Below are 22,653 nucleotides of genomic sequence, written 5' to 3' on the forward strand. Positions count from 1 at the left end.
ATAAATACCTGCTTCTCCTGCTCTCCCCTCCACATACCTTCAATTTCCTCAAGCTCAGAGAACTCATCATTGTGGACCAAAGCATCTGCTGGTCACCCATGTCCTGAGCACTGAGCTCCCCTAAGGACAAACAGGTCCCAGTGTCGAAATGTAGGGACAGAAAGTGATTCCCTGTGTCCAGATCTGGCTGTGATGACAAGGACAGTCTTATCATGGGTCCTGTCCAAGAGATGCCTGAAAGCCTGAGCAAAAAGTGCTGGGGCAGCAGCCTCCTGTCACAGCACTCATAGCATGGCCTGCTTCTTCCATGCACTGGGGGATGAGAAACTTGAAAAATGTATTTGGGCTCTGTAGTCTTGAAAACTAAAAATAGAACTTATAAGGCTATGGAAAAAATTATTTGCTGCATATAAAATATTAGTATATCAGGTTTTGACATCTTGATTTTATTGTCAGAGCTGTGTGGGAAGCTGTGCACCTGTTCTAACACAGGGCTAGAAAAAAATATTTTGTCCTTTCTTAACTTGAGCAGGAAAACAAAAATCTGTTAATATGTCGCAAAGCAACAGTTCAAAAACTAGATCTGTTCAAACCAAAAATTTCCAATTAACTTCTGAATTAAACTCCATGTTTGTTTTGACTCCTTATTTTTCTTTTCCAGTTTTCAATCATTAGTTTACACTTGAAAAGGCTGAAAATCCAAAATGCTTTTTTCTTTAAGGACATTCTGGAATTTGTCATTTAGACAATTTTGAGAGCTGTTTACGCTTCTCCTGAGAAATCTCTCAAGCTCAACCCTCCCCCAAAAACAAATTCAGTTTTGACAAATAAGCATTTTCTGATAGGAAAAGTTATCTTGAGGTATTCCCTCCTAGCCTTTATTATCAGAGTGAGAGCAACATACAGGATCTTAGCCTGCATCTTTTGCCTTATATTACTTCCCTCATGGCATCATCTTCTCAGTTCTGGAGAAAACAACTTTTCATGAAAAAACTCCATTGTCTAATCTTTATGATTATTGCAGAAGAATCTGAAAGCACAAATCCTAATGTCTAGAAAAACAAGCAGGATAGAAAATTCAAGATTTTTACTTTGTAACATTTATTTGCTATTAAGCAGATCTTGTAACTCAGGGGAATGCAATTATTGTTGAATGTGGAAAGGTTGTGATAGATGCAGCAGGAGCATTTAAAAATTAATTCTATCTTCTTAAGAAGTATGCATATTTGATGTGTGATTGTGGCACTTGGCTTTTCAATGGGAAGTATCTAGAAAAGAGTCCCACCAAAAAGTCTTCTCAAACTTCTCAAACTCTCCTCATTGCTCCACTGTTGCACACAGTATGAAACTAGGCTTGAGATTAGAGAAGGGGGATAAAACAAAGCTGGCTGCAGATAAACTTGGGGGCAGCACACCAATGGTAGAAGGGCAATTTGCTAGTGAGGTCCTTCAGGTTGCTATCTCAGTACAGGCAGGGGATGGCAGCAAGCATGGAAGTGTGATCAGATGGCCAAGAAGGCCCATGCCATCCTGGGAGGTATTAGCAATAGCATGGCCAGCACGACCAGGGCATTGATTGTCCCCCTGCACAGGGCAATGATGAGGCCACACCTTGAATCCTGTTCAGTTTTGGGCCCCTTACTATGAGAAGGAAATTGAGGTGCTGGAGTGTGTCCAGAGAAGGGCAGTGGAGCTGGGGAAGGGTCTGGAGCACAAGTCTGATGAGGAGCAGCTGAGGGAGCTGGGGGTGTTCAGCCTGGAGAAAAGGAGGCTCAGGGAGGACCTTATCACTCTCTACAACTGCCTGAAACAAGGTTGCAGTATATGGTGGGGGCTGGTCTGTTCTCCCAGGTAATAAGCAATAGGACAAGAGGAAACAACCTCAAGTTGCACCAGGGCAGGTTTAGACTGGATTTTAGGAAAAATTTCTTCACCAAATGGGTTGCCAAGCACTGGAAGAGGCTGCCCAGGGCAGTGGTGGAGACACCATCTCAGAAGGGATTTAAAAGACATGTAGTTGAAGCACTTAGGGACACTGTTTAGTGGTGGATGTAGTAGTGCTGGGTTAATAGCTGGACTTTATAATCTTAAGGTCTTTTCCAAACTAAATGAATCTATGATTCTATGTTTATAGGAAGGCCATTTAACATACAAAAGGATTTTCTGTAGAAGTACTCCAGAGCTCATTTTACAGCAATTTTACAAAGTTTCAGGGGAAGCAGTTCAGAAATTGTGTCAAGCTTTGGGGTAGCTGTGCCCCAAAATCTGTCCTCTAAGTCTAAAGCACCTTATTTTCTTGACTTTTTATAGACACTGTTGATTCTGCAGGGATGATTAACTTTGAACTACATAGCTAGTAGTGTAGGAGTCATGTAAACACTCTGAAATGGCTGACTGTAATGAAAGGTTTGAATTGCTTTGCCATTCTGCTAAACCAATTCTATATGCCATTTGTTTAGATGCAAATAAATCTCTAGGCAAAACTGTGTAAACAGAGCTGCCCCTCTACAAAGAGAAAGGGTGTCAGGACATTAATTAGTAGCTTAACTTTAGATATCTGAGGGGACAAAAAACTGTAAGGAAAATAAAAAAGAACAAACACCTAAGAAGAGAAAGGAAATGGGTTTGGGGATTACAATCTCCATCTATGGTAATGAATTAAACATGCCCCTTACATGGGGGTCCAACTGGCAATCTAAAACTTATGTCCATTAATTAAAGAATGGAAAACCTCGTGGTGATCAGGACACTGAGAGAGGAATTACCTGTTGTACTGGTTTTGATGAGGATAAATTTCTTTATAGTAGCTAGTACAGGGCTGTGTGTTGGATGTGCTCTGGAAAGTGGTGGTTACACAGGGATGGTTTTGTTACTGCTGAGCAGTGCCCACACAGAGCCAAGGCTTCTTCTGCTCCTGATCCCACCCCACCAGTTAGGGGGCTGGGGGTGCACAAGGAGTTGGGAGGGGACACAGCCAGACAGCTGACCCTGACTGACCCAAAGGATATCCCAGACCATATGGTGTCATGTAAAGCTGGGGACGAAGAAGGAAGGAGAGGATGTTTGGAGTGATGGTATTTGTCTTCCCAAGCCACTGTTCTGTGGGATGGAGCCCTGCTGTCCTGGGGACGGCTGCTTGCTGATGTGAAGTAGAGAATGAATTCCTGCCTTTGCTTTTCTTGCACAAGCAGCTTTTTCTTTTCCTATTAAACTGTCTTTATCTCAATCTCTGTCTATGGGTTTTCTCACTTTTTCAGTTCCCCATCCCACCTGGGACGAGTGACTGAGCAGCTGTGGTGTGGGGCTTACTTCCATCAGGCGTTAGACCATGACATCTATTTGCCGATGGCAAGCTTGTGAAAATGTTTATTAATTTAAATGTCTTACCTGTCATGTAACATTTAATATCCTGAGAATTGCTAATGGGGTTGTTGTTTTTGAACATATACAGGTTGAAAGGCATTATGTTATTGCTACTCAGATGCTTCCACATATCATGGTCTGGACTTGTCCAGCGACCCGCTAGCACATCGTAGTCTCTCCGCCCCATGTGGATAAGCTTCGTGAGGGGGTCATACAATCCTCCATGGTAGCCAATGATGATCTGGAAGTTGGGATTAGTGTCCATATAGATCTCCCCATATGCTGTGTACAGTATCTGCTTGATCATTAAGCCAGTCCCACTGAAGACAGCCAAAGGAGTGCCAATGTTATCACAGGCAATGTAGAATTCATCTCCGCTACTGAGCTCCATCGCAAAAAGGTGGCCTTGGAGGTCATAGTACAGGGACGTGATCTCAGAGCTCGAGTGGTTGTACAAGTGGGTGACCTTGGTTGGGTTGGTCAGATCTGCGTAGAAGAACTGCAAGTGATGGCCATGGCTGGTTTTGCTGGAGACTCTCCTTCCTAGGCCATCATAGCGGTACTTCACACTCCACCCACTTGCTTTATTGTAGGCTTTGATGAGCAGGCCAGCTGAATTGTACTCAAAAATATCATTGCCCCTTTGCTTCAGGAAGCCATCTTCATCCATTTTGTACTGCACATCCCCCAGTCTAGTAATCCTATCCCTGAGGTCATACCTGAGTGGTGTAAGGCGGGCACTATTCCCCGGACTCAACAGATGGAGGTTTCCATTTAGGTCATAGCTGTAACGCCAGAGAGGTTTGTCATTGATAGACACAGTCTGCAACTGGCCATCAGCATCATATTCATATGAGTAACGAGTTGTATTTGCATAAGGGCCTACCTTCAGTTCTTTCTTAACCACTCTCCCCATGTTGTCGTACTGCACAGTCATCCAGTACATAAGAGACCGAAATATCTCATACTGGACCTCCTTCATCCTGCCATAGGCATCAAAATGTTTAGTGTGGGTCATGACAGCAGTGGTGATAATCTGGTTGATATCGTAATAGATGACCCCAAATTTACCGAATTGCTCAGTTTTGCCTGACACATCATCGTACCTGTAGAGATCAATAGGCAAAGGTGTCTCGTTGATGACCGCTTGCATGCTGGTCACCCGGAAGCTGTTGTCATAGTTGTAGTCAAAGCGTGCATTCACCATGCCCTCCTCAGTGAAGCGGAAAATCTGTCGGTCAATGAGAGGCCCTATCTGTCTGTACCTGATTGTGCAGGTGAACCCTTCATTCTGCAAGTTTATGGTCTTCAGCATGCCCGCAGTTTCGTCGTACGTGAAACTGATCTTTGTGGTGTCGTAGAGCATCTCGGCTAACTTGGACAGCTTCCCATACTTGTAGATGACACGTCTCCCTGTGCCCAAGTACAAAGTGTGCAGGAGCTGCTCATCCTCTGTGAAGTCCTGAATTACTGAGGCATTGCCTTCTGGTGGCCGGTAGATGTTCCTGTAGTAACCAATGGAACGAATGGTTTCCAAAGTCTGACGGGCAACGTTGGGCATGGTCACCGAGGACAACCGGTCATTCTTGTCAAACTCAAAGATGTACTGTCTCTGGCTGTGAAGGAGCAGCACCATGGACTGGATGGAAAGAAGAAAAGTACAGATTATATATCCCTGTTTTTCTAGCAAAATTATACTCTCACAAAACCTGTAAGATTTCTCAATCCAAAGAGCAGGGCAAGTAGGACAAATCTCTGTGCCCACAAAATTCAACAGTGAAAGGTAAGGAGCTGTGCATAGCCCATCAAGTATCCTCAAACAGGAGTGGGTCAGTGGAAGAAGCAGTTAATGCAGTGAGGAAGGTCCAAGTTCAGAATGCTCAGTTTTTCAACTCACTATCCTACAGCTGTCTTACCAAATTCCCTGTGCCAATAGCCTTTGAAAGCTAATTAAATAAAATTGGTAGAGCTACTTAAACAGTGCTTGAAAAATTATCCCCCAACACCTTCCAATGATGAATTAGCTCATTGTGTCAACCCATCTTCTATTATCCTTTCTCCAAACTTCTGCCTGCATACTTATTTGTTCTGGGATTTTTTTTTTTTTTTTGCATATAACAAACAATCCACAAAGATTGTTTGACACAAGGAATAAGTCAATACTTTTTCCTTTTTCAAAGATATGGCACAACTACAGTTTCCTTAAACTGTTTTAGGGATAGGTGCTATTCAAAAACCACAAATACAAAATTCCAGTCCCAGGTATATAATATATGGATCTGTGAGTAATTGGGCAGTGTAATGCTGAATGGTAATACCTAGAAAATATAAGCTCCATGCTAACCTACAGAGTGAAGACCCTGGGAGACACTACAAAGTGTGCTACAAGTATGGCTGAATTAATGCCTCACTTATTAATTATTATGTATTTTTGTAAGTAGAAATGGACCACCTGAAGAAGGCAGGATGTCAGATTCTATAGGTTGTTTTCATATGGAAAATCCTACTGGAAATTCCTATTGTTCACTCTGCTGACTTTATCTGAGCAAATTTTATCTTGCAGTCAATGCGATAAAGTAAGACTGTGCTTAAAAAATCACGTGTCAAAGCTTCTCAGTTCACATGCTTTCAGCATGACTGGGAAAAAACATCTCAGACAATTTTCAACTGCTCTGTGGTGGTCTGGCATGAAAGCCACTTTGTGCACCTTAGTGGGAGAGAAGAGGAGGACTAGATCATAAGGACCAGCAATTAGCTGAGGTGGAGGAATGCAGCTGTACTGATGTTAAAGGAGAAAATCCATGTGCCTCAAATGCATCATCTCTGAGTGGTAAGACCAATCTTACCTTCTCCAAGTAGGTGTAGCTCCATGATTTACCATCAGCAAAGATTCTGGATGTAATTCTGCCAGACTGATCGTACTCCATCCTTTCTGACATCGTGCCCCTCTGAATTCCTGCAATGTGTCCTCCTGGGGAATAGGTAACATTGACCCCGTTCAGTCTGCTGCTGGGTGACCAGAGACTGGGCCTCCCTGCCTGGTCGTAGAGGATGCGGAGCGTGAACTTGCGGTGGTCATCATAGATTTTCTCAGTCCTTGTCACACGATCAAAGTCAAGGGACAGCAGGTTTCTGTTGTGAACCTACAGGAAAAAGAGGGAGAATTAGGAAGCTGGAAACAGTGTTAAGTTAGAAAGACCAGCCTTGTTTCACCAAATACCTCTTTGCACCACACTGCAGAGTATCCAGCTGTTGATTGCTACTGGATAAGACAATTTTTAAAGCTAAGAGTTGTCCTAACATTGCTTTTATTGACTTCAGTGAGGAGAGAGGCAGAAGCATGGTACTTTGGAAATGCCACAGTGAAGGAATATTGCTCATATCCCAAATCTAGATTTAGGACTCCTACAGCAGATGTGACCTACAGAACACAGAATGACAACTTTTTGCAAGGAATATTTCCAAGATATTCCACTTATCAAACCTTGAAGATTGAGTCTTTTGCTTTCATGTACATCAAAAAACACTTGTAGGAAAGAGATGGATGTTGTGCCACCATAGCAGAAATCAGTGTTTTTCTCTGAGTTTACTGAATATAATGCAGGCATTGGAGGTTAAGCATTTCTCCTGAGATAAAATGTGGAGGCTTTAACCACTGTAGATGTTACAAAGACCAGGAACTTTCCTTAAGAGCTGGACCTTTAACTTCATTGTCCTGGGGTTATTCGGAGTGGCATAATTATACTCTGATCTTTGGAAATGCAGAGGCACTGGAGGTCAGCAAAGGTATCTACTTCAAAGGCAAGAGCAGGAATACATTTCTACTCAGGGACTGCAGTGCACAGCAACACAAAAAGGAGCTGACAATACAACTCATGTTTAGCGACGTGTGCAAGGAGACTTACAAAACCACATCACACAGCAGCAAAGTACTGGTTTGAAAGCAAGGAGGAAAACCAGTATTCTCAGTAAGAGCTTGCCAGTGAAGACAGCTCTTTCTCCATCCCACCACTTCCAAACCTCTTTCAGCTATGAATGTCTATCTTCTGGAAGGGTATAGATTCTTCTTGGATGAATCTTGAACTCCAAAAAGCTGACTTGGTTTTCAGTTTCCTTTGCAGCCCTTCAGCTACAGTCAGTAAACCAGAGTTTGCTGCTTGCTATGAAGTTTTCAGATCAAGTTAAAAACACTGCCCTATCCTGCTCTGGATAACACTGACACTCCTGACTGAAGTGTTCAATAACATGCAGATGTGGCCCTTGAGGACATGGTTTGGTGGGGAATATGGTGGTGGTCCTTATTTTAGTTTGACTTGTAGACATTGTATGGTTGGATTTGCAAGAGAAAGGATGGGGTTGAATCAACAAAGAGGTTCCTCAGCCCTGGAAGAATAGAAGAGGGAAAGGCTGAATCACTGCAGCGCCTTTGTCATGGGCAGATATCTATGCTGAAGTCTAGAGAACGGGAACACCAGAAAGACAGAATTCAGAAAAAGGTGGGGAGAGAAGGAATTGTTGCCATGATGTAAGTGTGAAGATGATGTAAGAGGCAAGTGCAACAACAATTTTCAATTTATGGATAACAAGGATAAAAGGTGCATATGACTTCAGGGAAGAAACTCTGTAGAAAGGTAGACAATGCTCTAATTAAATATGTGTGATATAGAGTGTAAATGTGCAATGGGAGAGAAGAAATCAGCCACTATAACAGGGAAGCTGGAAAATAATTAAAAAGGTATCAAAACTCTTAAGTACAGATGCACATGCGTAACTAAGAGGAATTTCGTATCTCCTAGGTGCTTGCTGCTATATAGAGAGAAACACGAGAGGCAATTCCTTGCAAAAAAAAAAAGAAAAGCAAACCAGGAAGTAATAGCATCTCTGCCTCCCATATATTCACAGAGCAGCTCCATCTTGGCAGCTGCAGCTTCTGCTCCAGGTAAGAAAGCTGGGAAGAGCTCTTCTAGGGCTGGAACAGTCATCCAGGCTGAATGAGGTCTTCCTGAGAAATATGTTAGCAGCACTGCCATTCAGTGGGCTGGAAGGACCAAACAGCAGGTCCCTGGATAGCTCTTTAAGCTCAGTCCAAATGTCTGTATCCTCTGACTGGTGCCATAAATTGTTCCACCCTCCCTATGCTCTGGCAAGCAATGTCTGTGCGACTAGTTGGAACCAATCTCGCTTTTCCTGTATTTTATTTTTTAATGATTTGTTTTCTTCTGCTCTCTTGATGTACTGTCCTTTTATCTGAGAAGTGCTGCAGTGCAAAGAGTAACCCCTCAAGGTGATGAGCAAACTGAACCCTACCCTGCCAGTAGCCTCTGAAGAGAGTCTAAATCTTTTTCATACTTGTTCAAGGGCATGCCTTGTATAGAAGTGAATTTTCTGCAGAAGAACTGACAAGGCTGCAGGCTGCAGTCCAATAACTGTGTTTTATGGTGAGCAGCTAAATAAGGTGCCATCCTCCATCCCAGACCTTATTCTGGAATGGAGTCTGAAAACCTCCTGCAAAAAGGTTTTGCCCCTCAGAGTGTTTGACAAGGCTTGTGATCAGCACAGGATCAAGACAGGGTAAATTTAAATCCACAGTTCACAATGGATTTGACATCCCTTTAAAATGTGTGAGAGACTAAATTTAACCCCTAACTCACGTTACACAGTACTTTATTCAATCTCTCAGCTTCCTCTGCAGAAAAAAGAGCATAAACACACCACCATCTCAGATTCCTCCAATGATTTCTTTGGCACTCCTTTAGCTTAAATGATAATTAAACAACATGCATTGATCTCCCTGGGAACACAAGAGTACAAAAAGGGAGAGGATTCTCATGAAAACAGCCTGGCAACCTTCAGCAGAGGAGGGCACAAAATATTCCTGCAATGAGGACTCCAGGCATCAACAACATCCATGTGATGAACGGCTGCCTACAAAGGAACTTCCCCAGCAAACTGCTAAAACTGGCCATAGCCAGACCTCAATGTCTTGCAGAAATTGTGGAGATCATCCTGGACCATCTTTATTAGTCAGCATACCAGGAATGGTTAGCACCATATCCCCCTCTGGGGATTTCTGGGATACTAGGTGTTGATGCCACCATTAACCTGCTGCCAAGGTCCTGGGAAAAAAAAAGTGACTTATGACAGGACTTACCATGGTTAAATAAATAAAAGAACTGAGCCAGCAGCTCTGTCTCTTTTTGCTGTCCAATTTCCTCTATTGTCAGGGATTATTTTACATCCTTCTTTATTGAAAAATTCAAGTTTCTTTAATTAAAAAAAAAGGAGGAATCCTGTTCCTTGTAGCAGGATTTACTTACTTCTCTCTCTCTACAAATGAAGTCTGTTGCTGCCGTTGGCCAGGGACAGATGGAATTCATAGCCAGCCAATCTGCCGAGATCTCTCACTGACAGGTGGCTGGATAGAGAATCACAACTTTTCATGGGGTGTGTGGGACAGCAAAAGTGAAAGGGGCTGCTTTAATATATTTGTGCTGCTTTACAGCTGCCTGGCCAAGTGCAGAGCTAGGTCAGCACTGGTGGAACAGGGAAAAAGGTATCAGGGTTGTCCCCTTTCCGTTCATCCGTGCAGAAGTCCCTGCTGTGTTCCTTATCCATGCAATAAGGAACTGTGTTTGTGTTGTTTCCTAGGGAGGGTCAGGGAGGCAGCTGTGGAAGTGGCCTCATCATGCTGGGAGCTGGCCAAGCTCATGGAACCAGGCTGCCAGTCGCCAGGCACACCGTAGGAGGAAGAGGCACAACTCATAAGAAGTGGATCCTTGTGATGACAGCAGAAAGGATCACTCTTTGACAGTGTCCAGATCCTGTTGTTCTCACTTCAAAGGCTTCATGAAATGATGCTGGAGCCTCTTTGGGATGTTCTTTCCCCATGAAGCACTGTCATTGCTGCTGTCTCACGTGAGCAGTGGGGTGAGGGGACAACAAAAGTAGCAACAGTCACATATAGCAAAAAACGGTAACATTTCCCAAAATGAACAAAAATATGTTGAATTTAACTTTGCTAAGTTTCTCTCCAGCCAGAGAAAGCAGCAATTATTGGTGAGGGAAGAGGGGAACATCACCCAGAGAATATGTTAAATGTTGTGCAATCCTCAGGGAGGCAATTAGCACCTTGCAGGTTTTTGTATAAGGGGTGCAGATGCTGCCATTAATGCACAGACACAGAGCTTAAAACATCCAGTACACCCTCAAAAACTTTGAACTCCTGAACACAGCCATAACTGAGTCCTTTGACCATGTAAGATGCACTTCTGATTCACCAGAAGGGTCCTGATAGGCTCAAAATGTGAATAAATGCTGGCAGATTTAGAGGGATACTAGCAACTAGCCTGAAAATTCATTCTGCAAGTGTTTTTCCAACTGTACTACAATATAAAACACAGACACATTCTGTGTTTGAATCTACTACAAAAATTTTTGGAGATAAAAAACTGATATGGGCAGATAAGCTGTGGCTAAATGAGTGGAAACTGTTTTGAACACCAAATAGCTGTGATCCAGATTTCAGCAGATTTCAGAAGGCCCTCTCTTTTCAGAAAAAGACCTTTCTGAAAATTACATCAGTTACTGAAATGAAATGAAATGAAATGAAATGAAATGAAATAAAATAAAATAAAATAAGCCCCCCAAGACAAACCCAACAAAAAAAGTGTGGTGACAACTGATCTGTAGATACACAGCAGTTCACACTGAAAGAGCAGCTTCAGCTTTCATTACTGTTTGCATTTTTTCTTCTGGTAACAAAATATGAGGCTATCAATGCATGGGGAAAAGAACAGAGGCTGGGGTAAGAGATTGAAAAGAAATACTTGACAAGTGTGAGCGAGGAGAGACAGGAAAAATCACACCGAAGTGGCAGGGGTCATGCAGCAGGGAGTAGGGAGAGGTGAAGAGCAAGGACTGGGAAACACATATCCTGAAACCAGAGCACTGATATTTACTGCCAAGCTTAAGTGTGAATAAATAACTGCAGTCCTTTTGCTGGGGTGGCATTACACAGCACTAAGCATTTTTCTCAGAGGGTCTGAATTTGCCAGGTGCTGAGCAGCTTCCCAGGAACCGTTCATCAGCCTGTGACTCTGAGACTAGCAAGGTACAGGGTGAGTGCACAGGACTTGCTATTACAAGTTCCCAGCTTTGCCAGCAGTTAGCAGATGAATTACAGCTTATTGGGCAAGATCTTTAAACAGCCCTGACAAGTATGAGGTGCATTGTGCGGCACTATGTTTTCAAAACACATTAGTCTCAAGCACAGAAAGGTCTGGGCACTCCTGGAGGGAGAGCACTGTCAGGCTGGAGCTGCTTGTAAGACTTCAGGGAACAATAGCAATTGTGCTGCAATGCCTTGTGAGCCCAGTTCTTCAACAGGTTCAACAGACTAGCAATTTCAGGAATCCAGAGATTTTCTGCGGTTTCCCAATGAACAATATTCACAGAATCATTGAATAGCTTGGCTAGGAGGGGGCCGTGAAGATATAATTCCAACCTCCCTGCCATGGGCACAGACACCTTCCACTAGACCAGGTTGCTCAGAGCCCCATGCAACCTGGCCTTGAACACTTCCAGGGACGGGGCAGCCACAGTAACCTTGGGTGGTCTGTGCCAGTGTCTCACTACCCTCACAGAAAAGAATTTCTTCCTAATATCTAATCCAAACCATCTTTTTTTTCCAGTTTGAATTCATTCCCCCTTGCCTTATAACTCTACACCCTTGTCCTAAGCTCCTTTCCAGCTCTTTTGGAGCCCCTTTAGGTAATGAGAGGTTCTCTAAGGTCTCCCTGGAGCCTTCTTTTCTTCAGACTAAACAACACCAGCTCTCTCAGCCTGTCCTGATATGCTCAGTAGAAGGCTTTCAGTGCTCTGCTCTATGACTACCAGCAGGACAGGTAGAAAACACCTGCACTAACTGGTGTGGTATTTTATAGTTACGACTTGTCCCTGGCTTTGAACAGCCTGAGATGATGAATAAACCTGTGGTGTCTGATGGGAGGTCATGCACTTCCAGTGATTCAGAGGACAGGTTGGGAGATCGACAGCACCACCTTTGATGGCTAAGGGAACATCAGCACATAAGGAGAAATAATGATATACTACAGTCATAAAGGTTATGTCACTGAGGGTGAGCAGACAATTTTCTGTCCTGCAGCTCCATCCCTCTTGCAAACAATACAAATCATACCCATCCCTTTCTGCCATGAGACTGGGCACTGATGAGATGGGAAGTGGAGGCCAAAAGTGTTCGTGGTTCTCACTTACCCTCAGCCGACGTCCAAAGACGGTGACCTGCCCTCTCGCTTGCTCCTTCCTCTGCCTCCACTCCACGAGGTTGAGGCCATTGTCGATGGGCAGGGTGACATTCCTCTTCCCCACCGTGGGGTTGACGGTACCAGCCAGCAGATGCGGCTCAGTCTGCAGGGCCACCTCCATGCCATTGGCAAGCATCAGTCTGAGGGAGCCATCAGCACCGATGTAGTAACTGTTTCGGACTTGGTCTGAAGACAGAAAAGAGTTCTTTGCTGATCTTTGATGATACAGCTCCAGCTCTTCGTTTGCTCCCTCACCTAGGCTGCATGAGCATTTCAGATGGTTGTAACCAAATGCACTCTGTTACTCACCTGTCCCACTCAACAGGAGCAAAACATCGATTACATCAGGGAAAGTAAACATGGACAATTGCTTTTTCATTCTGATGAGGTTCAGCACCTCATATTCTTGCAGAAAGCCTTGTACAGGTTAAAAAAGTGAAAAAACTGTGTAATCCTTACCAAAGGATGCGAGTTCAAATCTCTTCCTCTAGGCTAAAACACTGTGTGCTGAGATATTTGTTTTACATCAGTCTGACTGAAAACTTTCCATGCTTTTATATCCTAAAGATCTTAATTTCACAACAGTGTATGAGAAAGTGGGGCCACCTACTTTCCTCAGCTCATTCACCGTCTCACAAGTGACAGGAAATTGCACAGCAAGTTAATGCTAACCAGTTCCTCAAACAACAGCCAAATCCTTTCCCTTGAGAAAGCTTTCAGGAGGCAACTGAAGTCCTCATGTTTGGAGAGAAAGCAGAGGCATTAAGCTCCCACACGCCTCTATACGTCTGGCCTCCACTAGCTCATGAAAGATCAGATTTTGAGGCCAGTATTTGGGAATTCAGGAGTTGAACAGAAGAGCAATCTCTCTTTTACGTCCTTCAGGAATCAGGCAGGCTGAAAGCCCATCCTTTGAATCTCCAGCTGGCATTTATCTCTGCAGAGCATAGCTCATGAAGGGTAAGAAAGCATGAGACTTAGTGCAGAATGGCTTTAAAACATATTATACAAACACCCCCTTATCTGAAGCTCCTCAAAATCTGGAAAGTATTACCATTTCTGTCTCCCAGGCTGCCATAAACTCTTAATTGTGAATAAAAACACCCACTGAAAATTCCCATTAAGTGTTTTTCCTTTCTGAGGCAAGCTGGGTTTTGTTCACTAGCTGCTCTGCCACAGCTCATCAGGAAACAAGATCACAGTGAAATTACCATTTCTTGTCCTCAAGAAATAGATCAGCAAAGAGCACAGTTTGGAATAGTTAGGGAAGGAAACATGACACACACTGGTCCTTTTTTATGTGGGTCTCATCCTGCTCCTGTGGTAGCCAGCTGGAGTTCTGCCACAGAGACCTCCACAGAACCACCGCTCAACTTTACACATCAGTGATAATGAAACCACTGGGGCACAGGATTTTGCCAAAAAACATACAGCAGTGATCCACAATGCATATCCAAGTATTTTAGCTCTACCACTGAGTATGTAAGTTGATGGTCTTTGACACAGATTCCAGCCAGATCAAACCCTCTCCATACTTGAGTCTGCAAACGGAGAGAAGGGCCAGCTAGTTGGCTGCCATACCTTTCTTGGAGATGCATGGTTTTGGTTTGATGCTAAAGTATTAGAAGATGTGCTTTAAATCAAATCAGTGAAATATCTCTGAACAGTGAATATATTCCTTCCTCTTTTTTCCTTCACCAGGAAGCAGAGGAAGGCTGAAGGTTTACATGAAATTAATCAGACACATGATGTTCCCTTTGTTTTACATAAGGCCCACAGAAAGGTTATTGTCACCAGTGCTGTGGTACAGTGTGGGGAATGTAAATCCTCTACTTAAAAAATTTTCCCAAGAGAAGACTCTTCCCTGGCTCTAGAAGGCATTTCTCAAGGGCTACATGAAATCCATGGGCCACTGAATGCTGTATTTTAGACTGCTTTGGCTCTAGGGCACTACTGCCCTACTTTGGCATTGAACAAATGCTCACTTTGTCACTAATCCAGAAGACAAAATCCCACTGGAGTGTTGATGTGCCGGTTGTAGGAGTTCTAAATCCATCTGACAGGAATTTGCAATCTTCTGAAAATGCCTTCTCAGATCTCACCTGTTCACAGTGTGATCCAGGTTTTCTGAAAGGTTCATCAAGAATTTGGTTCACCAAGCCACCTCTTCCGCAACATCATCCAGATCTTTGTTTTAAGTGAGTTTCTTCAGAAGCAAGCAGTTTTCTAATTCTATAGTTCTGAAGATAGTTAAGCTGTTTGTAATTCTGCATGTCCTAATGGCCAGAATGTCCTTGTGCTGGAGGGCAGGACAATGACAGAATTGACTGTGGCACCATTATGTAACTGTGCCTTCAGTGCTGAGTGTATAAATCATACCACAGTCAATTTTGTCACTAAAGGGCCCCCAACAGTGGGCTCCATTTCTTAATTAGTCTCTTGAGGTGAAGCCAACCTCATGTCTGTGCTGTTGCCACTCACATAATGTGAGTGAGCGAGATGGGGTGAGATAGGTTGCATCTTTCTTACAGGCTCAAGTAAAGAATAAGAAAGCCATGGTGTTTCCCTACAGGAATATGGGGACAGCTTGGGGGGCTTGGAACCCTCTCAGCTGCCCTCTCCAGAAGGGTAAAAGCAGTGTTTCAGGCTTTCAGGTTTTCAGTTTTCAGGCTTTTCATAGCAGGAACCTTCTTTTAGGAAAGGTTGATGTTGTAAGAGGGAGGGGGAAAGAAACTGAATCCCAGAGATGTGGGAATAAATGTCACTCGAACATGCTTGCCCCACTTGGAGCAGTTTGTTCCTCACAAGGAGAAAAAATGTTTCACACCCCACTTTAATCAGTCACAGTCAGAGTGAATGAGATCTGGGGAGTAAAGAAAGCAGAGTCTGAAAGTTCCTTCCCTTTCCCCAGGCCCCAGAGAACAGGTGTGATAGCTCATCTTGATCCTAAGGAGGCTTCAGCTTTCAGACCCCGGAGAACCAGGCTAGCACTGTGCAGTACAGGTTCTGCCACTATCAGCATGTCAGCACAGTGCTCCCCTACTATTTATTCCTTTTTTATTTCCCACTTCATTCCCTTTTCCTCCAGGACTTCATCAGTCCTCTGCTTCCCACCTTCCTACTACAGGCACAACTGTGCTCATTTCCCACAGTCACAAACTGGTCCCACTAGTCCTACCCCACCTGTCCACCTCTCCTTTGTGCCTCTCCATGCTACCTCTTAGCTCAAACACAGACCTTTTGGGCACAGGGATGGTCATTCTTCTGGATGCTTCCTAGTGAATGTTTGAAACACCACTGAACAAAGAATCAGATCTCCAGCTAACAGCTGGAAGCCTGTTCCAGAAGGAGAGCAACTGTTAAGTCAGAAGCCATTAAGAGACTGAAGCAAAGGGGTTGGCGGGAAGCTTTTAGTTACAACAATAATGGTAATGATGATGGAGGAATGTGCTGCACGAGCCTGCATGGCAAGGGGACAGAGTGAGAATGGAGCAGAAAAACATCTGCAGAGCATCCACTGTGCTAGGGAATGAGGCTAAGTAGGTGTGAGTGTGTGTCTGTACCAGCTTGTGGGGAGCTCTGGTGCACTGAGAATCACTGCAGGTGATTTTTGGCACTGGGATTACCAAGATGATGCCTGTTTCCTGATTCATTGTGTGCAGTTTGGTCAGGAAAGGGATGGGGGCCCAACTCACCTTGGAGCAGGGTGTAGAAGGCACCCGATGCTGACAAATTGGTTGTTATTGTAACATCATCCTTGCTGGAGGTTTCCACTTGGACATGCACGGAGCTGTCGGTGTCGCTGCGGAAGCTGCTCACTTGGCCAGTAGGGAAGGTCACGTTGGTCAGGCGGCCAAAGCTGTCGTATCTGAAAGAGAGAATGTAATGAAGTCAACAGCATCAACAGAGGATGAATTATCCTATAAAGCAGAGATCAATTCTTTAAGTCATCATTCACATTTTTCAGAGAGAAAAATGCACTGTCACTCTTTCAGACAGTCTTGACTTTTTTTGTCCTCATGAGAAGAAAATCACAGCTTTTAGCTGAAGAAATTGAAGCAAAGAAGAGAAAATTACTAAATACATATTAGCTTGTATTTTAACAATATTTTCCCAACATTCCTCACCTACACTATGCTTCTTGTTTAAAAGAGTAACTTTATTTCCCATCTCCTATGCTGTGGCTTACAGAAAAGCACTGGCCTGTGCATCCTGTCTAGCAGAGCTAGGAATTTCTGAAGCTCACCAACTGATTTGTCTGGTTGTGTCCTGAGCTCAGCAATTTATTTTAATTTTTTTCCCTATGTAATTTTAAAAAGCTGAATATTAAGGTAGCAGCAAGGACCAGATTGGCCACATCAGACAGAGAACTGTCCTTTGTGAATATGGTGTTGAGTCCTGAGCACAGCTGAACCCCCGTGTCTACCTTTTACTGTTCCTAGGACCATATGGAAGGACTGATTTAAAAGTGTAAAAAAGCAGACCAGTTTTCACCCCTACTGTGTCCTTGGCCTTTCCAACAAGGAATCAACATAAGCACCATCTGGGAAGGTTTCTGTGATGTGGACACCTGTGTACCAGGGCCCAGGTAAAATAAGCTTTGTGAGCAGGTCCCACAGCAGTTAACAAGCCGTGGGAGTTATTTTTTGGTAAAAAGAGAAACAGACAGTTGTGTCTAGTGCCCTCCTGAGTTAAGAGAGCAAACACATCATTATGCCTCCCATCTGTGGCATTACAAAAAGGTTCACAGACCCAAAAGGCTGGCAAGGGACCTCTGCAGTGAGGTTATTGTAGTTGAAATGGAGAGCAATAGGGAGCTCCACTGGCTAATCTCTGGAGGGCTGTTGGACCTTCTGATGAGAAGGACCTTCAGGGAAGGGGTATTTAAATAGTTAGGGAGAAACAGAAAAATTCCAGCAAATCAATCAGGGATAAATGTTTGACTTTTTTTTCAAGTCCTGCCCACAAATCTTTTAAGAATTATTTATATGAAACTAAGTAGATAATATTGTGAAAATGTATCACTTGGGGATGCAAACTAAATGGTGGGCAATCAAAGAGGTTGTGTTCTCCTGTGCTACCCATTGGAGAGCCTTTGAAGGAATGCAGTGTCCAGTGAAGAGCACCATTCCTCAGAATGACAAAGTAATGTAAATGATATATTAAGGATAACAATCTTAGAAAACCTGATGTCAGAGGCAAAGCCAAAATAAAAAAGTTCATTCAGAAAAAGGGAAACAAGGAAGTGGGAAGATGCCACCCTAACAACGGGTGTTCTGAACAGGATTATAATAAATTGCTTATCGTGTCTACTGCGGATGTAACAGAAAGTAAGTGGAAACAATGAAAATTCAGATTAGAAGCTGTAGAATATTTTCAAGGCCCGTGGTTGCTCCAAGCAGAGGAACAGATGGAGCAGTGGAAACCCCACTGTCCAACTCTTATAATAATAAGTTAGAGAAATGTCTTAGAGGGGATCTGGATACAGATGATCAGACCTTGGAGGGAGCAGATGGTTGAGAAGCTCTTGATGCTTTTTTTGGGACTACTCTGATCTGGGGAGTAAGAAAATACACCCCATCTAATAACAAAACCCAGAAACCAAACAAAAATCCAAAGAGAAGAGGGGAGTGGAGGGGAAGGGGGGGGGGGGGGGTGTGGGGGGAAGGCAGGGCAGGGCAGGGTAGGGCAAGGCAGGGCTAGGCAATGACAAAGTACTCTTGAACTGCAGCTGATGAGAGACCCATGAGCAGTCACTGGACTGGCTCTGCACTATATAGAAAAAAATTGTCTCCTCTTCTACTCTCATTTTTCCAGATTCGAACACAGCGCTGGTACTTCACTTTTGAAATATGGTGGCAGTGATTTAATGTGAGAAAGGGCTGGTTGAAAAGACGATTTTTGCCCAAGTTTAATATTTGGGTTATAGTGACTAAGTGGGTGACCTCATTGCTGATCTCCCCGCATCCCTCAGGTTTGGAGACATCATCACATGAGGCTTTTCTTGCCCACTGAGCAGAAGGGGAAGTAAAAGGACAGAAGCAAGCATTTGCCTTCCACAGTCAGTCATGGATTATCCAAGCCTTGCTCATTCAGATATTCTGGCAATCAGCCACTTGTAAAATGGAAAAGAAAGAAGAAAAAAAAAACAAAACAAGAAAAGGTTGAAAACAGGACTGCATTGCAGGAGTTTGGCAGAGATCAGTTAAAGCTTTTCCGAGCAGCTAGCAGCACACAGCCCGGATCTGAGCTGCACCTCCACGCAAGAGCCAGAACTAAAGTCCTCCCAGTACCAAACAATTTACTCCAGATTTGTGGCTGCCCTGTTTGCACTGAGACAAATGTGTTTTGTTTGTACTGTCTCCAGTCACCTGGACATCCCCTCCTAAACCAGCATGTGAATCTTAAACAGAAAACTTCACAGGCGGTCTCTTTACCCCATCTGCTGAGACAAGACACAAGGGATATGATTTAGTCTCTCCTCTGAGCAGAGAAAACATTGTTATCACTGAAGGTGTGTTGTGTAACACCCCAAATTCCTTCTACCACAACATCAATAGTCCCATATATATAAATCAGTCTGAACTGTAAGGGTAGAATCAAGTTTGGAAACATTCTGAAATTTCAGTGAGATGAATCTGAATTTGGCATCTCTGACTTGGTGGATTAGTAGATATGAGTGATTTATTTCTATTGCTTAATTTGGATTTTAAAAATGAGCTACTCATAAAAGTAAGCTTGATTCACCTCCTAAAAATAATGTCACAAATCTGGATGTGTTGAACTGAAGTCCAACGGGTAAGTTTGGTGTAACAGGTGTATAAAAGGAAGTAGGTCTGCGGGTTAGGGAAATAAGGAGTGCAAAAGCCAGGATGCAGGCAGAGAGCTTGTTCATGTGATAAGTGCTGAGTCAATGTCCTGTGAGTCACAGCTTTTTATTCTAATTGAATGGCACTCAGAAAAATGCTGAGAGTGAGCACAAAACCTTTACTCCATGCAAGTCTTACTTATGTGCTCCCAAGAAAGCCTCAAAACCCTGTGGATACTCAGTTTAACAGCCCCCAGCAGCAGCAGACAGCCAACTCTTTATATTCATCAAATCACAGAAACACAAATTGATTTGGGCTGAATGGGACTTTGCAGATGATCTTGTTTCACCCACCTCACCACGAGCCAGGACACCTTCCACAAGATCACATTGCTCTGAGCCTCATCCAACCTTGCCTTGAACACATCCAGAGATGGGGCAGCCAGATCTCCTCTGGGCAACCTGTGCTGGTGCCTCACCACACTCACAGTAAAGAATTTCTTCCTATCATCTACTCTCAAACCTACCCTCATCCAGTTTAAAGCCATTCCCCCTTGTCTTAATGCAGGATGCTCTTATTAAAAGGCAAGTAGTGCCTTTTAATATAATATTATGTAGTGTAAAATAAATATTATTTTATATAGTATTTCTGTAGTGCCTTTTTAGTAGTATTTTTATAATATTCCTGGACCTCAAGCTTCTAGCACCCTCACAAATGGTTCTTTACCTCTGCTGGGCAAATAAATCATATTTGCAAATATGCAACTGGAGAAATCTGCCAGTAACCTTTCATTGTGCAAATTAGGTTAAAATGGCAAGAAAAAAAAGAATAAAAAAATGTGATGGCACTTAGACCTCTGTGCACACATTTTTCTTGTGAAGTCAAAATGACTAAGTACAACACACTTAATTTACATGGTTAAAGTTTTACAGGTGTACAAAACTCACAGTACTTCATCAAAAGCAAGGACTTCCATTTGGGACTTTGGATCCTGAGAAGCAAGGCTCCTTTTGGGCCAGAACAGTCTGGAATGATCTGCTGGAACTGGTTTAAGATGTCTGCAGAAGTGCATTAGACTTTTCGCACGTCCTTAGTCACCCCATTACCTCCTTCAGAAGAACTAGGACCATCTGTGTTTTCTGCATGTGCAGGAGCTGCTGCACCTCTCTGCCCAACAGCCAGACAGGAACCTGCCAAGGACTGGCTTTGGGGGGGACAGCTTACTGATTTGCAGCTGCAAGGAGATCCTGCCTTACAAAGGAAGAAAAATGAGAAGGTAGAACAATTAGACTGTTCCCATTTTTATTATTATTTTTAACTGGTGACAGATGAAGTGTAAAATGCTCATGTCCAGACTAAAGTTCCTTTTAGCACTGTGGTGGCAATGCAAACGGGGGTGTGGGAAGCCCATTAGCATGAACACACACAGCGTTTTCTTCTTGGCAAGCAGTTCTTTTTCTCTTTTCTGTTTTTACTCAGAACTGGAGCATTTTCCCCCTTTTCCCTGATTTAGCTCGTACCTGTCACACACCCACAGTCTCCCAGGAATGTGCAGACTTGCACATCCCAGAGATAATATGCTTAACAAGTTAAATGTGCCGGTTCCTTCCACCTCTGCTTTCAGCCCTATAAAGGCCCTTACAGGGCACACCTCAGCTTGGAGAGAAAGGCCAAGTGACCGGCTCTTATGTAGCTGCAGGTGTGCCCTGGTATTTGCAGTAACATAAATCTCTCCTAGTCACCTAATTTTGCAGCTAAGCTGCCTAGCCCGTTTCCACAGCATCGGGATTTAGGGCTGGGCCAGTTTTCATCACAGCCTAAGACTTCTGTGTTCTCCAAATGCTCTGAAAGCCCCAGAATTAAGGAAATACTGAAGCATGGGAGTGCACACAGCAGCCACTTGGAGCAATGAATCTATCACCTGCTAACACAGCTGCTGCCTCCCATTCAAACCTGCTGCAAAGCCTCAGCACTCGCAATTACAGTGGCAATTATTAGGCCAGCAAAGGAATCCGTTGCCATCCATTCCCAATTGGAAATGTACTTAGCTAAGGTTCAATGCACAGAATTAAAATGGTATTTGGTGCTTATGAGGTCTAATTGTTGGCTTGTAAACATTCAGAGCTTTCATTTATCACATTACCATTGTGTAGAGACCTGGACCTTGGGAATTAAAGAGCATCCTAAGTACCATCTCTTCAGAAATCAATTTCTTGCCCGAGTTTCTACATTTCCTCATTTTAGCTTCTTCACATTTCATCAGCCTTTTAAAACACAAGTCAAATAGATCAGAAAAAAAACCTCACTATAATAATATTGCATTTAGTGCCAAAGTGTCTAAATGGACCTTGCAAACTATATTTTGCATGTGATTATACCAACGTGCACCCAGTGCCTCTTAACAAGCTCGCCTCTTCCCAATTTTTCAAACAACATTAAACACAACATTAAAAATAAATCTGTAACAGACTAACCGATAATACTCAAAAATGCATGAAGGCAAGTCCTCTCCCTAATGACCAAAGACCAGGCTGTGGTCACAGTCCACTGAATTTTCTGACTGTCCAAGAAAGGAGAGGAATATCTCTTTCTAGCTTTATGATACTTGGTTCTCAACTAAACTTTGCTACCAGGCTATCAGGCATTCATTTCAGGGCAGGGCAGTGGCACAAAATGTGACCTCATGACTCAGTGAGGGTACTGGAGAACTGCTATTTTATCATGGCACTTACTGGAGTTTCACTGCAACTTTGTCAGAGGAACAATAATGAGAATCTCATCATTTTATCATGTATAAATTGTGGAACAAGTGGAAACAAGAAATCTTGCTAAAAGAGGAGGGAGGAAAAAAAGCCAAAGGTGTTCTTATATTCCAGTCTGCTGCAGGAGTAGAAGATGACCCTCACTTGAACTACACTAATGTGTATGACCTGATAAATCACAGTCACACAGATCAGGGCACTGCCTTTGGCTGTAAAAGCTGCTGGTGCAGGGGTGGGACCTCTGCTGAGCCCTGGGAGTCACTGGGAAGCCATTCAAGGTCCTCCTGCATGCTCAGTCCAGCTGGCTCCTACCTTCCATCCATTATAGTGTGTGAGGTTTGGCAGAGTTTGGTTCTCTGTAAAACAGCCTCCAGTGTTACGGTCCCCTTACCACTC

At 43.5% G+C, this 22,653-nt stretch overlaps 1 protein-coding gene across 19 annotated transcripts in view; it reads right to left on the reverse strand.

The window, feature by feature from the left end:
- Positions 1 to 22,653, reverse strand: part of TENM4 (teneurin transmembrane protein 4) — a 1,547,018-nt gene that overhangs the window by 18,174 nt on the left and 1,506,191 nt on the right. For all 19 annotated transcript variants that reach the window (XM_038158275.1, XM_038158258.1, XM_038158266.1 and 16 more), the window contains 4 exons: positions 16,382 to 16,554; positions 12,637 to 12,872; positions 6,210 to 6,506; positions 3,388 to 5,002 (listed from right to left, as the gene is read on the reverse strand). In XM_038158275.1, coding sequence (XP_038014203.1) covers positions 3,388 to 5,002; positions 6,210 to 6,506; positions 12,637 to 12,872; positions 16,382 to 16,554 — 2,321 coding nt within the window. The remainder of the gene's footprint in view (positions 1 to 3,387; positions 5,003 to 6,209; positions 6,507 to 12,636; positions 12,873 to 16,381; positions 16,555 to 22,653) is intronic.

Source organism: Motacilla alba, chromosome 1, assembly GCF_015832195.1.
Source record: "Motacilla alba alba isolate MOTALB_02 chromosome 1, Motacilla_alba_V1.0_pri, whole genome shotgun sequence".
NCBI classification, from domain to species: domain Eukaryota; kingdom Metazoa; phylum Chordata; class Aves; order Passeriformes; family Motacillidae; genus Motacilla; species Motacilla alba.